Source organism: Cyprinus carpio, chromosome B19, assembly GCF_018340385.1.
Source record: "Cyprinus carpio isolate SPL01 chromosome B19, ASM1834038v1, whole genome shotgun sequence".
In the NCBI taxonomy this organism is placed as follows: Eukaryota; Metazoa; Chordata; class Actinopteri; order Cypriniformes; family Cyprinidae; genus Cyprinus; species Cyprinus carpio.
This window is the reverse complement of record NC_056615.1, coordinates 9376980-9392351: the sequence shown is the minus strand read 5'-3', so window position 1 is coordinate 9392351 and position 15372 is coordinate 9376980. Positions and strand designations below refer to the sequence as shown.

Below are 15372 nucleotides of genomic sequence, written 5' to 3'. Positions count from 1 at the left end.
CCAAACTTAGAAGCATGATTTGCAAATTTATTTACAAGAAATTTACACAACCATTTCAATTTTTATTTTGTGAATATAGTGAAAGCTAAATGGTATGATTTTTAGAGAGGAAATTTTAAAAGAGAAAAAAGAAGATTCGGGGTCAATCAATAAATTATGAATGATTTACTGCCAATGTGTGAATTATAATCATGTAATCCATAAAAAGTAGCTGTAATCTGAGTACGAGCATTATAAAAAGTAATATACACTAATTACAAGTACTTGATTTTTGGAATCTGATTACATTCAGTAGTCTGTTACTGATTTCAAATTACACCATAAAGATTATAGTTAGTAACATAATCTACTGGATTATTCATTTTAAATAATGTTTTTAGACTACTTTTAGATTACTTTTGTTTTGACCTAACTCGTTTATCTTAAACCCAAATTGGGATTACTGCGTTCGAATAGGCTACAATGACATATAAAAAAAGAAAGAAGGTAGAGAGGGGGAAAAAAATAATAATTAGGGAGAAACTTTTTATGAATTATGAATAATTTAATGCCGTTGTGAGGATAATACGTAGTTATGTAAGCCGTAAAAAGTAACTGTAACTTTATTATGAACATTTTAAAATGTAATATAATCTAATTACAAGTAAATTAATGTACGAATAAATAAAAAAAAAAAAAAATTTTGGAGCCTGAGTACATTATACATGTAATCAGTTACTATCCAGCACTGCTAGCACAATGTTATTAGAGCCAACAGGATTTTGTCAAATCTGAACAATTTTAAACATATTTACTAGATTCTTCCATGTTTGCAACAAGCAGTGCTATTTTATTGTCTATATATAGTATATTACAATTCCTGTTTTCCAAGCACTTTTTGTTCGACTGGTGAACTTTTGTCCTGTCTCTGAATGAAACACCCTTGCCTTGCCGTACCTGCTAAAATCGAATCCTCAATTCCGTTCCTATGGAAACAGTTTTAGTTGCTTGGATACAGTTCCCGCCTCCGTTGCGAAATCCCCGCGCACGCTCAGATCGTTCTACAGCCCTGAGAGGTTGCTGTCATGGCGGCCGCCACGCGTGTGCTCCAGAAAGTCATGAGCCCGTCTTTAGTGGTGATTTTAGGAGCTACGGGAACGGGCAAATCCAAACTGGCTATCGAGATCGGGAAAAGGCTTAATGGGGAAATTATAAGCGCCGATTCCATGCAGGTGAGTCGAGCGATGCGCTGCATCATCTGTCAAACAGGGGAGCACGTGAAAGGGCATTGCGATTAATAAATGACAGGTCATTTTAAAACAGCAGTGCTGTAAAATTACATATTTAATGCTTTATACTGGACCAGGCTGATTTGTCAGAAAGCCTTGTTTTGGTGTAGAATTAAATACAGCAAGTTTTATATCGCATTAAACTAGAACATCAGTAGGCCAAAAGCATTTGGACTCCAAAATTTGACTAGTAATTCGTATCCACCTCGAAAATAGTTTGGAGCAAACGTTGTTTAAACGTATTGCATAGCGCACCATATACTTTTGAGTTAGTTTTAGAGTTAATTTATTTCCTCGTGTCCACCACAGGTCGCCATTTTTGACAATGCTCCACGCGAATTCTTAAATTTGACTTAAAGCTTAAGCCAAGATTAAAGTCGTGTCTACTGATCTTTGTCACTAACACCAGGTTTACGGCAAGCAGTGTGTAATAATTGGTTTCATATTTTAGTTGATTCGGTAATTGGCATTATATGCATAGATAATCTCAATGTGATCATTGCTCAGTTTTTTTGATTTGATTAACTTTGATAGGTTTCATTAAATAGATAGAAGTCACCATGTGCAGTAGATGGCTTGTATGGTTTTGGTTATGTATGAATATTTCTGAGCAGAGCTGTAGATATCTTGAGCATGAGCACAATAGGGCATGTTGCATAACAGTATAAATGGTGTCTTATAAAATTCCTGTCCACCATCTGGTGCCAACTCTATATCAAGGTCTATGTAATATTTGGAGAAAGCTGTCCATTAGCATTCCTGTGAATCCCAGGGACATTTACTAACTAGTGCAGATACCTAGTGAAGTAAGGTTACACGATTAGATAGTCTGCCATCTTTGCTGGTTGCGTGTGTGCTTCTGCCAGGTTGTACTGAGCAGTTCACTGTGAACTCAAAGGCAGCACATAGGCCAAATATCTTTTGTTATTTTTAGAGAACCTCGAAAAAAAGACCAGAAATCATATGTTAGTAGCAATATATTGAAATATGTACTTAAATGTTGCATGCAAACAGTACTCTACCAGATTACACAGATATTTTGAGTGACAATCAGCGGAGAACTTGTTTTTCAATCCCATCAGGAATGAACCATTTTTGATTGATTTTGTGGTGGTAACTTTCAGACTTCTGTAGAAAATTTATGATGTTAGCTAACTAAGATGTTATTAAAAGCTGTTCTTCCGGAAGGTGCACCAGCAAATTAAATGATTAAAACTGTGCCAACTCATCAGATCTGTGAGTGAATCTCAAAGCTCTCATTATTGCATTTAAGGATACAGATAGGCTACTATTTTCACCATATTACTAGTAACTAGCACTCAGTGTGGGGTGGATTGCTTGCAAATTGTAGTCTGTTACTAATTACAATTTACACAATGAAAATCATAGCTGGTAACAGAATCTATTGGATTATTAATTTTAAGTAATATATTTCGATTTATTTTTGATTACTTTTAGATTACTTTAGACCTAACTCGTTCCCAATTTGGGATTATTGTGTGCCATATTGAGATCTAACTGTAATCTGATTATGAACATTTTAAAACGTAATAAAGTAATTGCAAGTAAATTAATAAATAAATTCTTATTTTTTAAAAATTTGATTATGCCAATGTACTAGTTTTGGGCTGACAGACATCACGATGTTGAGCTGGCGGCATCATGATTCACCCCCCACACCACCCACTCTTCCTATATGGGTCTATTCCTATTAATATATGGGGCATTGAAATATATATTGGTTGTAATATATATTTTTTTTTTATCTTTTGAGATTCGGGATCACACGTACTCTATACTATGGAGCGGCAGTACTTACCACACACTGTTCAAGATTAAATGTTTGTCAGTGGTGCTCAGGATCTGCAAATCATTCTCTGTCGTCCTCAGTCTTCTTTCCTTACTCTCTTTATGTGGTAAGTACAATTTTATGTACTGTAAGCAGCTAACCATGTCCGCAGGGTTCCTCAATTAGTTTTCACCGAGGGCCGAATTCTGCCAACAATACCAAGCCAAGGGCCACTGACCTATATATATATATATATATATATGTGTAAATTATAATAGGCCGAATTATAATAGGCCACCTAATAAAAATAATAATAATTATTATTATTTAATACATTAATAGGAGAATGAGCCTAATATCATCTTGACTATCGACAGAGACATCTGCTATCGTCGATACACAATACTATCTTCTATCGGCAGAACCCTAGTCAATGCATCATAAATAGAACGAGTCAGCAGTTTTCTGTCCGGGATTTGTCGCGCCGCGCTGTGCCACATCCAGTGTAGACCACATCACTCATTATAATAAGTTGTATTGTATTTTGTTGTGCTGCGCAACTCGAGTCCGGTGTACACACAATGTAAGTTAATGTCGCTTTCTGATGCTGCGTTTAAATATTCATGCCACATTATTTGAAATTAGCGTGGGCCAAACATTTTTCTCTGCCTATTGAGGAACCCTGCTTTAGTGGCTCAGTTGAACGCGTTGTTCATTTTCTATGCCTTTCTGAAAATGGATTCACACTTCGGCACATCCCTAAATCTGCCCCCCAACCCCCTCATGTCATTGTCCATCGTGATGTCTCACTGTAGACATCGTCTGATGCCAATTTGGTAGATATCAGCCAACCCTTCTATGTAATCTGTTTTACATGTTATGTACTACCCAGTACTGATAGCAATATGTTGTAAGAGCTAACAGGATTCTGTATGGTAAATTTACATTATATATTAATGTAACACACACACACACATATAAAAAAAAACCAAGTTGTTTTTGTTATTCAAAATGAGAACACAGAAGCATAGTACAAACAACTAAATAAAGAGTGCTTTTAAAGTTTTCAGTTAGGTTTAGTGTTAAGGTACAGAAATTATTGAATTGAGTCTCTTTCAAGGAAAGTCTGTTCACTCGGCAGCCACATTTACAATGCCTCTGGGCAGTTATTTCAGGCATGCAAGACCAAGTGCTGTCTACCTGAATGAGGAAATCCTGAGAAAAAACAAGAACATAATGAAACGCTCACCACATATTTCAAATCGGCAACAAAATCTGACAGGAACTGACCTATAAATGTTATTTCTTATGCTCAGATAGTTTTAAAAAACATAATTTTTTGGCTGTACCAGCGAATCATTATGATGATACTAGGATACGAAAAATTTAGTATTCTGTACCGATACCACTAAAAGTACAAGGTACTCGATACCAAGTCGATACTACAGGGAAAAATAACAATAATACTTAAACAGTAACTCATTTATTTAACATTACAAAAACACAACATTAGTGACACTTAGCCTTCAAGTAATACACACAAACACGCATGCACTCTTGCACATACATGCACTTGCGCACACACACACATGCACACATACCTATACTCTGAATGCAAGCATTTGTTTAAATTCACTGACATACTGGCAGGCCGAAAATATATATTTTTAAAACCATTAACATAAACTGCAGCCTCGCTAGTGGCTACTTTCGGTACCATCGGTACTTGTGCTACTGTTGAAAAACAAGTACCTGCAGGATTTTAAAATGTTTATACCGACTTGGTACCGTAGTATCAGTTCTTGTGACATCCCTATATCAGTGTTTCCCATACATTGATTTATTTGTGGCGGGTTGCCACAGTATCAAAACTGACGCAGGGCTCACAAAAGTTCAAAATCCCTGGTAGCCCTTCGGGCAGGCATTCTTCAGGTTTTGGTACCCAAAAAAGAAATTAACTAGCCCAAAAAAAAAAAAAAAAAAAAAACATTGGCTAAAATTTACTTTGGACAAATCAGAATGATCAACAAAAACTAGTAGCATATAGGGGTGTAACGATTCAATAAACTTATGATGCAATAAAATTCATGATGGAGATTACACAATATAATTATTTATTTATTTATTCTAATCTCTTCTTATAAACATAGGCTTTGCCTGTGCTCTATTTAAAATCCGAGGCAACCACTGCATTTGAATTACTATCCAAAAAAGATGCTAAATATGTTATTTTGATTGTATAATCTCTGTGCGTACTTTGAATGAGTGTGTGCAGAAACCAGCGCGCTATCTCCGAATGCGCACAAATGTTTAAATCGGCAAGACTAGAAAGAAAGTGCGAATGATCAACTAAGATTCCATTTCACCCCTACAAGCGAGTGAACAATGCAAATCAAGGAATTTAATATCACTATTCAAGATAAATATTTCACCCACTCTAAAAGCCCCTCCTACTGGCCGCGAATGAATTTGCATATACATGTATATAGTATATTTATTTCCCCCCCGGGGATGTGCCGCCACACATCGTGTAAGTCTGTAGGAAACACTGTAGATGATACACTGACTTGTAATAATACGAGTGGCTTCTGTTTCTTTTCCATGCTCTGCCCCCAAACGTCCATTCTGGGAGTAAGTTAGTTTGGTGAGAGGGTGCAAAATTGACCGAAAAGGGTTTGCTTTGTTAACAACAAATGCCTGTACAGCTATCCACTGTAACAAAAATATTTGAAAATACATTAACTGTGTACTGGTGTAGGATAACAATCTACATTTTTAATATGTGAAATATGAGGTTTGAATCATTTAAATGACAGTGGTTTGTAAGTTCCTCAGTGTGAGTAGAAGCTCATTGTTCACTGCCGATGACGATTTCAAATGTGTTGGACATGCACTACTTGCACACTGTAGCTTTACTTTGTGTGCAAATACATTTTGGTTTAATCAGACTTGTCTGGTTGCCTTGAGTCCTGTATTGTTCTTGCAAATATTAATAATTGGAACAATGCTTTACTCCTTCAGTCTGTCAACTTTAGTTTTAATACCAGATCTTTGCAGCTATGATCAGGTGAAATAGCTGTGGTGCTGCGTTCTCTACCAAGTCTATGTCAGTAACAGATGAAAAGGCCTTGGCTCCATGGACACCTTTTGTGCTCCCAGGGCCCTGGGAAGAAATGCCTGGGAACTCAGGGGGTGGGCTTAGTGAAGGTTTGGTACCGCATTTACATATAGGCTTGTCTATTATTCTCTGTAGAAAGGGACTTTTCTGCTGTTGAATTTGGGTCAGTTTAATCGCACATTAAACCCTCATTCAGGTTGTGGAAATTTGGCCCATTCCCAAAGCTGATCTGGGTAAAGTTCATGTATTTTATGGTTTGAAAGTGTGTCAGGACATGCGATTAAGAACTCTGACGTATATATTTAAAATTATGACGGTTTTCTCAGCTAATTACATAATCTTTATAAATCCAGCACATAGATTGCATCATTGGCAAAGTATTCTCATGTCGATTGCTCTATTATGTAATTTTCCTTAGAAATTTGATGTCTATCCTTAGAAATTTGTCTAGCATTTTTGTATAAGTGTCTAGCCTTTTTTTTTTTTTGCTACTCCATAACCACTTTATTAGTTGTGTTTGCCAAGTCAAGCATCTATGCTGTTATTGCACACTCCTTAATCCTTAATATTAAATTTCTGCATGTGTCCTGCATGTTTGGGCTATGGATATAAATGATACCTCAAATTGTGTGGCTTGTTGAACGGAGATGTGCTTTGACTTAGACTTTTGCCTGGAAGGTGAAATATGGACAATAATCTTATATTTCAACAACCCTCAACAGACACCTTGGCAATCAAATTGCCATTGGCTAGTACATTTTTTAGTTTACTCACCAGACTGATAAATGTATGAAAGTACACTCTTAACATCAGTCAGTCAAGCATTATAATATGATAATCAATATTATTTAAAATATTATAGAATATTATAGAATTAAAACTTGATAGCTTTTTTGTCATTCAGTGTTTCTGTAAAAAAAAACAAAAAATGGAAAAAAAAAACTAACAAAACTACTAAGATAAGATAATAATGATACAAATTCTACTAATAAGAACAATATAAAATGCACTAAGGATTAATGAGCTGCTTGATTCATGAATATTAATCAGGTTGTGTGTGTTCGATCAAACTGATTTGCTGAAATCAAAACAGGGACGAAAATAAGTGAGCACCAGCCAATGAGATTGCCGTTTGCGCATTAGCTCCGCCCACTACCAGAAAACCCGGCAGTTCTTAAAAGCTGAAGAATTCCAAAGGAATGCCGTTATTTTGACAGGAAAATAAAACAAAGAATATCGTTTACATGAAATGCATCAATTCTCTCTCTCTCTCTATTTCTCTGCGTGTGTGTGAAACAAAGTGACGGCAAGTTGTGCACCTTCACACTAGGGTTTATGTTACGTTAAATATAAGTGTGTTGCACATCCATTCAGATGAACTGTAAGACAGCACAGATCGCTTGATGGAGAGTGAAACTCTGAAGCGCTCAGTCAGAGGGTTTGGCGAGTGAAATTATATCGGTGCTAAACTTATACTTAGCCTCCAACTCACTCACTGGCGAGTAAAATCTGAGAATTTATTAGCCATTTGGCTAATATTAGACATCATTTAGTTGCCCAGAGTGAAGATTTAGTCGCATATTCGAGTGATTTACTTGCAATGTAGAGGGCTGTTTAAGGAGCCATATCATAAGCCATATCTAGAGACAAGAATATCATAGAGATCTGGTTACAGGGCTCCAAGATTTGGGGGGAAAAATTCAGGCTGCACAATGTGGCCCAAAATTCTGTGATTTATATATCAATATGACTAAATAATAACAATAACATGATGATGATGATGAAAAAAAAAAAGACAGGATCGGAAACATTACTATTGTAATATTTTACTGTAAAATAAAGAAATTGTATTTATATTATATAGTAATCAAAATAATGCTAATAAACTTTTACAGCACAACTTTCAAATTTCAATTCTTATATTCTAATGAATTCTTAATTCTCAAACTTTAAACAATTAAGCTTTCATTTTGATTTCGGATTCCAAGTTTAGGAAGATGATTGGTGCCCAAATATACAAAAAAACTCAAAAACCACGTGTGGCGATGAGTAACTGTGAACCGAGCCATTCTGAGATACTGAGAACACTGGATCATGAACAGATAAACAAACACAGTGCTGTGCTTCACTCTAAAACATACAGCACATATACAGGTGAATCTCAATAAATTAGAATGACGTGGAAAAGTTCATTTCTTTCAGTAATTCAACTCAAATTGTGAAACTCGTGTATTAAATAAAGTCATTGCACACAGACTGAAGTAGTTTAAGTCTTTGTTATTTTTAATTGTGATGATTTTGGCTCACATTTAACAAAAACCCACCAATTCACTATCTCAACACATTAGAAGGAGGGTAAGCCACAAAAATTCATTGCCAAAGAAGGTGGCTGTTCACAGAGTGCTGTATCCAAGCATGTTAACAGAAAGTTGAGTGGAAGAAAAAAGTGTGGAAGAAAAAGATGCACAAACAACCGAGAGAACCACAGCCTTATGAGGATTGTCAAGCAAAATCAATTCAAGAATTTGAGTGAACTTCACAAGGAATGTACTGAGGCTGGGGTCAAGGCATCAGGAGCCACCACACACAGACGTGTCAAGGAATTTGCTGAACCACAGACAACGTCAGAGGTGTCTTACCTGGGCTAAGGAGAAGAAGAACTGGACTGTTGCCCAGTGGTCCAAAGTCCTCTTTTCAGACGAGAGCAAGTTTTGTATTTCATTTGGAAACCAAGGTCCTAGAGTCTGGAGGAAGGGTGGAGAAGCTAATAGCCCAAGTTGCTTGAAGTCCAGTGTTAAGTTTCCACAGTCTGTGATGATTTGGGGTGCAGTGTCAAATGCTGGTGTTGGTCCATTATGTTTTTTGAATTTTAGAGCACTTCATGCTTCCTTCTGCTGACCAGCTTTTTGAAGATGCTGATTTCATTTTCCAGCAGGATTTGGCACCTGCCCACACTGCCAAAAGCACCAAAAGTTGTTTAAATGACCATGGTGTTGGTGTGCTTGACTGGCCAGCAAACTCACCAGACCTGAACCCCACAGAGAATCTATGGGGTATTGTCAAGAGGAAAATGAGAAACAAGAGACCAAAAAATACAGATGAGCTTGAAGGCCACTGTCAAAAAAAACTGGGCTTCCATACCACATCAACAGTGCCACAAACTGATCACCTCCATGCCACGCTGAATTGAGGCAGTAATTAAAGCAAAAGGTGCCCCTACCAAGTATTGAGTACATGTACAGTAAATGAACATACTTTCCAGAAGGCCAACAATTCACAAAATTTTATTTTATTTTTTTATTGGTCTTGTGAAGTATTCTAATTTGTTGAGATAGTGAATTGGTGGGTTTTTGTTAAATGTGAGCCAAAATCATCACAATTAAAAGAACCAAAGACTTAAACTATTTCAGTCTGCGTGCATTGAATTTATTTAATACGTGAGTTTCACAATTTGAGTTGAATTACTGAAATAAATGAACCTTTCCATGACATTCTAATTCATTGAGATGCACCTGTATTTAATTAATTAAATTTCAGCCTTTATTTGATAATCACACTTATTTTGAATGCTCTAGAATACTCTAACAATGCCCCTTGGCGACTTTTGCAAAGTCAAGCGTTACTCATATTTTCCATAGAAAATTTTAACCTTTAGTTGTCCTTCCCTCATGCGGCCTCCTTGAGGATGTATTGCTCTATTGAGAGTGGCATGGCTGTCACCTGGTGCAGTTAATTGGGTTACACTAATAAAATTCCTCCCCTTGTGCTGCACTGCAGTCCTATCCACTGCTCACACACTGAGCTGCAAGCTGGCTCCTCCAAGACCCCTCGCTGGTGTAATGCTCCATGAGAGAGACACAATGAGAGCTTTGGATTGACCCAGCAGCAGTAAATGTGTGCTTGGTGTATCTGTAGACTATATGGAAAAGTATTGCATTTGTTCATAGATAGTAAATGCATGTTTGTGCAAGAGTGAGGTTTTTTTTTTTTGAGTTCTGTTCCAGGCAGGCTACTGGGAAGCCGCTATTGACGTGCTGAATTCGTGCTGAATTGGTGCCTCCACGCCTATTATGCTCAGTAGCTTTCATTGGACATTCAGCGGCCATGCGGCTTACACAGGACACTATTTATATTTTGAATGGCAGTACTGTACGGAGGGTTAGAATGGGACTAAGCCGAGAGAGCGACTGATTGTTCTTGTGGTCAGGTTAGGATTGAATATTTGAATAATGGTTTGTTCTTGCTGTTGGGGCGAGCAGTGACATGAAGGGTCAAAGAGGGCAGGGTTCAATGGACTTGGGTCGACAAACCGCTCATGGGAACCCCGGCAGAGGTCACTAAGGCTGTAACCGGAGAAAAGTAAGAAGGGATTTTAGATGCTCAGGGCATCCTGCCTTTCACACAAGGTCTTTAAGATCCCAGCAGCCTTTTTAATAGGCCATTCACAAGAGTGAAAGACCAGGAGACCCTAACGCAAACGGTTATTAATGGCCTTTAGTGGGTGTTTGTGTCCACTGATGTGGAACTGATTCATACTACTCTTTGCTGGTGTCAGCTTTTGATCAGTGTAAAGGCAATCCAAAGGGTTTAAGGGTATCATGGTAACGTAGATTACAGAAAAACGAGACACCCCGGAAAAACCTGTACAAACACCCATGCCATTGTGTTTGAGCTACAATGACCTGCTTAATGATTGTAGCCCAGTTATAATGAATGGTAACTAATAACACCGGGCAGCCATTGGATCTCCATAAAGTGGTGATGTTATAGTTAATAATAGGGAGATTATATATTGGTATAATGGAAAGCTCTCATTCTTATTCGGTCAATTGACAGCACAAATTCAGCATCTTACTGCGGGTACCAAACAAATGTTTTCTGAGACAAGATGTTTGGGCTTTTTTTCTCTCTGATTTTTGACACCGTAATGGGAAAATTGTCCGAGAAACAAAATGTTTTAATATATCGATGTCAATCAGTTATAATAAACTACTGTATATATCACCTTTGTGTTTAAGCATCTGCTAAAATGTGGAGGAGCCACTTAAGAAATTCAAAGAGACCTAATCATTCAGGATCGTAGGCACAGTATCACATGTTTCTCAGACTGGTTCTCAAGAACTTTAGCACTTCCAATAATTGGACCTTTGTTCTCGGTGTAATGTCCCAAATCTTTGGCCTTGACGCCAGGTAATGTGTGAGTAATTTCTCATGACTCGTAAACTGGAAAAGAAAGACATTGAGATACACTTGAGTTTTTTTACCCTGATTTTGCTTTTTAATTAGATTTTTTCCAAATTTTTTTTGTTTTCTTGATTTTTTTTGATTATTTATTTTTTTTGGTAGTGTCTAGTTATCATTTGAATTTTGGTAAATTTTGCTTTTTTGTGAATGGTTTTTTTTTTTTTGGTGTTTATACTTCTCTGGTGACCAGTTTAAACCGACTCTCAGCTGAGCGCAAGAGCCTTGAATGTCCATTCACATACTCAATAACTGTTTACCTGAATTTATGTAACATTATGACATGATGAGAAGACTCAAAGGCGGTGGACTCCAAGGATTTTCTGCCTCTCTCTTCCACTAACTTTCCACACATGACAAATGACAGGCCTTGACTTCTCTGTGCTCTCCTGTTTCACGGGATAACCGTAATTCAAAGAGATTAATTTATCAACCTGATTTGAATACTCTGCTGGCTGCAGTCCTTTAAAGCATTTGTCTAATTTCTGCTCCTTTTTTCTGAGCTCTTTGATAAGGTGTTGTACCCGTTTGAGCACTTGTTCGCACTTACATCTCCCTGCATGATTAATGGATCAGACCCTAGTACTTTTTACTAAATTTTTAGTTTGTTGTTAATATTTTCTGTTCAATTTTAAGGTTTTCATTTAGTATTTGCATTTAATTTTGAGATTTCTTTGAGCTATTTTTAATTTAGATTTTTACTATTTCATTTTTGAATAATTTTGGCAAAATATTATAGCAAGTTTAGTTTCTCCAATTGTTATTGGCTCTTATAGCTGCCATATATTTATAGGCTTTTTATTTCTTCTGTGGAAGAATGTTCATGCAGCTCTATTCCATTCAACATAAGTTCTTAGTGACCAGGTTCACCATTAAAGCATGGTGTCAAATAGTAAATAATGACAAAAAAAATCAAATAAAAGAAAAAATTGTGGGTTCCACAGCCAAAAAAATAAATAAAAAATGCATTCAGGTTTGAAAAAACATGAATATATAATGACAGAATTGTCATTTTTTGCAGAACTATTACTGTAAACATGTCAAATGATTTATAACCTAATTTAAGGATGTAGATGACAAGGAAAGGGTTAATGTGGCCTTTTTTGCTTTGAAGGGCCGAGTCAGTTTGTCTGCGTTTGCTCAGGCACTAAATGCTTTTGGAAGGAACCATTTCCCCCCTTTTGCCAAACACACCAGCAGCTAAATTCAATTTGAGCTGAATGAATGAAAATCCAATTGTGTCAGTCTGTCTGGCCGCCTAGGACTGGCGGCGCAACACATGCCCGCTGTGACGTCTGCATTCATCCCGGCGTCTGAGAAACCTCGACAGAGCTCAAGATCGGCCTGATATCCATTTAAACCCCACGCTGGTCTCTCGGTGCAGACTGACGCGAGAAATAGAAGTGATGTCTCTCATTTATTCTCCATTGCTCATCTCCTCTGTCCCCCTGTTCTGTCCTCCTAGAAAAGCCTAAAACGTGGTGCAGAAACGATTCAGAAAAGCCTCCACTAATGATGACTTCACGATAGCGCTAAAGTGAGGGGAAAGAGCGACATCGTGAATGATTTATTAGCTTGGCTTCACAGAGCCATTCCTGGAGGAGAGGATGAACAGTTTGGAAAGATGCAGGAGAGTGGGGCAGCGTGAACTGCACGATTGGGGCGTTAAAGATGTAGTGTATTGGGAGGTACAGTGTTGGAGAAACTCAGTTTGCAGTTTCCACCTCTAATACAGAAGCAGGCTTCTCATTTATTCTCATTGCCATCAACGTGTCATAGATTTGTACAAATTAAAAGCCTCTTGTTCAGGAGAGGTGTGCTTTTACTTTCCTAAATGCTTGAGCTAACAGTTTTCACCTAGAAGATAAACCAGGTGAAACATGGTGCACCCCAGACTTTGTTTACTAGTCTTGTATATGAGGTGTTACAATAAATATGATAATATATAACCAAAGTAGATTTCTCATTCTTTAGTAGCTCAGAACACTGTTTGCCGATTAGACATCAAATGAGGTACTTACTCAGACAGTATGTGATACTGGAATCCAACTTTTATCATAATCAAAAATGTTGTTTGATATTTAGTCAATTGTAATGACTTGCGTCAGTCATGCTGTTGGTCATACTGTCACTTCTCTCCGTTCCTCCCACTCGATGTCCCTCCCCCTGTATTAATAAGTGGGGAGCAGCTGTCTCGTGCGTGGCCTGAGGTGCTGTGTGGATCAGCCGTGGCCGGCTCTAATAGCTCAACAACACTAAAGCCATTGTCTGGGGACTCGTCTGAGTGTTTGCGGTTTGGGTCACTGGATTCACTACACCCTTTTTGCTCATTCACCCCCTTTTCCCTTTGCTTTCTGTCTTTCTCTTTTTTTGGGTCTCGTATATATACACACTCTCTTTCACACAGTCTCACACAAAGAAAAATGGTCCCCACCCCGTTGGGCTGTGGTCGACACACAGACTTGTGATCACTGTGTCAGCCGTCTCTTGCTCGGTTCTTGCGTATGCTGAGCGCTTGGATTCTCTCACGCTGCCGCAGCTCTTACTACCTCATAAATGCGGTTATTGTCTTTTTTTACAATTGGAAAATGTGAAATTGTGGATGTGAAATAAGGAGTCCACATTTGTTCTGTTCCTGTTTCCACTCCTCTCTTTCAATCTCCCCCTCTGTGGACCAGTTGTCCTCATTAATAATGAGTTTCAATTAGACACTCTGGCTCTCTAGAACATGTCGAGTTTCAATTAGACACTCTGGCTCTCTAGAACATGTCCAAACGTCCCAAGCTGCATGGGATTAGATGCCTGCAATTCAAATCATGGAAGGTCATGAGACCAAACAGCAGGACTTCAGAATTGTGGAGTGTAATGGGAAAAAAGAGTAGGACTCAAGTCTAATCGTAAAAAAGAATCTTCAGTGGAACTAGATAGTTCACATTTGATGCAGGCAAAAATGAACCTGAGAGGAACAGAAGTACAGTTTGTTCACTATGTTGTACTGTTGTACTGTGAAACTTTAAATCTTTCATCCAGTTTGAAATCTGTTTGTTTGTGAGAAATTTTGTCAAAGCAAGTTTGTGCCAATGTTTGTGTTAGCAATAATTTTATTTGCTAATGTTATATGCTCCTTAATAATCATCAATACATTGAAGTGTTTCTCCACGTATTTGGTGAACAGAATATTCCAGTTCCACAAACAAAAATGTTTTTTGGAAAAAATGTAATGGGTGAAATTCTGGTTCCAAATGAGATCTGTTTTTGCAAGAAACTTGCCATCAATTTCCTAACAAGCAAGGTTGTGACAATGTTCATTAAACGATAGTCAGTTACAGATGTTTCCCCATAAAACAGTCTTTTATATGTAGTACTTTGACGAAATATTCCAGTTTCATTTGTAAAATGATTGACAACATTATACACCAGCCATGACACATCGAACTTCCGTCCCTTACAGGCACGTCTGCATTTGTGCCAGATTAAATATGCCTTCTATTAAACCACTAGAGAGAATAAAGGGCTCACTGGTCATTTGAAGCCTGGAGCGCAGGGTGGGCTCTGTATCAGTAGCTATGTTTCTATCCAAAGATTCGAATTAAACTTATGCGCAAAACTGGAATGTTGGGTAAAACGTATGCGAATAAAGCACCGTTTCCATCCAACGAGTCAAAGAGAACAAAATCATCACTTCCTGCTAAACGGTGGCATTAAATGTCACTAAGAATATAAGAGATGCTGATGAATTTGATATTTTTCATGTATGTTATTATTTTATTTTTCATATGTGAGAGCAGACGTAACACAAGAAGTCAGTGCTTTCGGAGGCGGATCCCTGCTGTTTGGGAACACAGTCGTGTAAGACAATTATACAGAAATACTTTGACGACATACTTTGCTCAGGCTTTTCAGAATGACCATAACAACATATAGATGCTGTGAACGAGATCGGTCCGATGCTAGTC

General features: G+C 37.6%; 1 protein-coding gene across 3 annotated transcripts in view; it reads left to right on the top strand.

The window, feature by feature from the left end:
* Positions 1 to 987: 987 nt before the first annotated feature.
* Positions 988 to 15372, top strand: part of LOC109110875 (tRNA dimethylallyltransferase-like) — a 41162-nt gene continuing 26777 nt past the window's right edge. Inside the window, exon 1 of one of the 3 annotated variants that reach the window (XM_042745972.1) lies at positions 988 to 1211. In XM_042745972.1, the coding sequence (XP_042601906.1) occupies positions 1065 to 1211 (147 nt within the window). In that variant the 5' untranslated portion in view covers positions 988 to 1064. The remainder of the gene's footprint in view (positions 1212 to 15372) is intronic. The other 2 variants (XM_042745970.1, XM_042745969.1) reach the window with 2 other exon arrangements.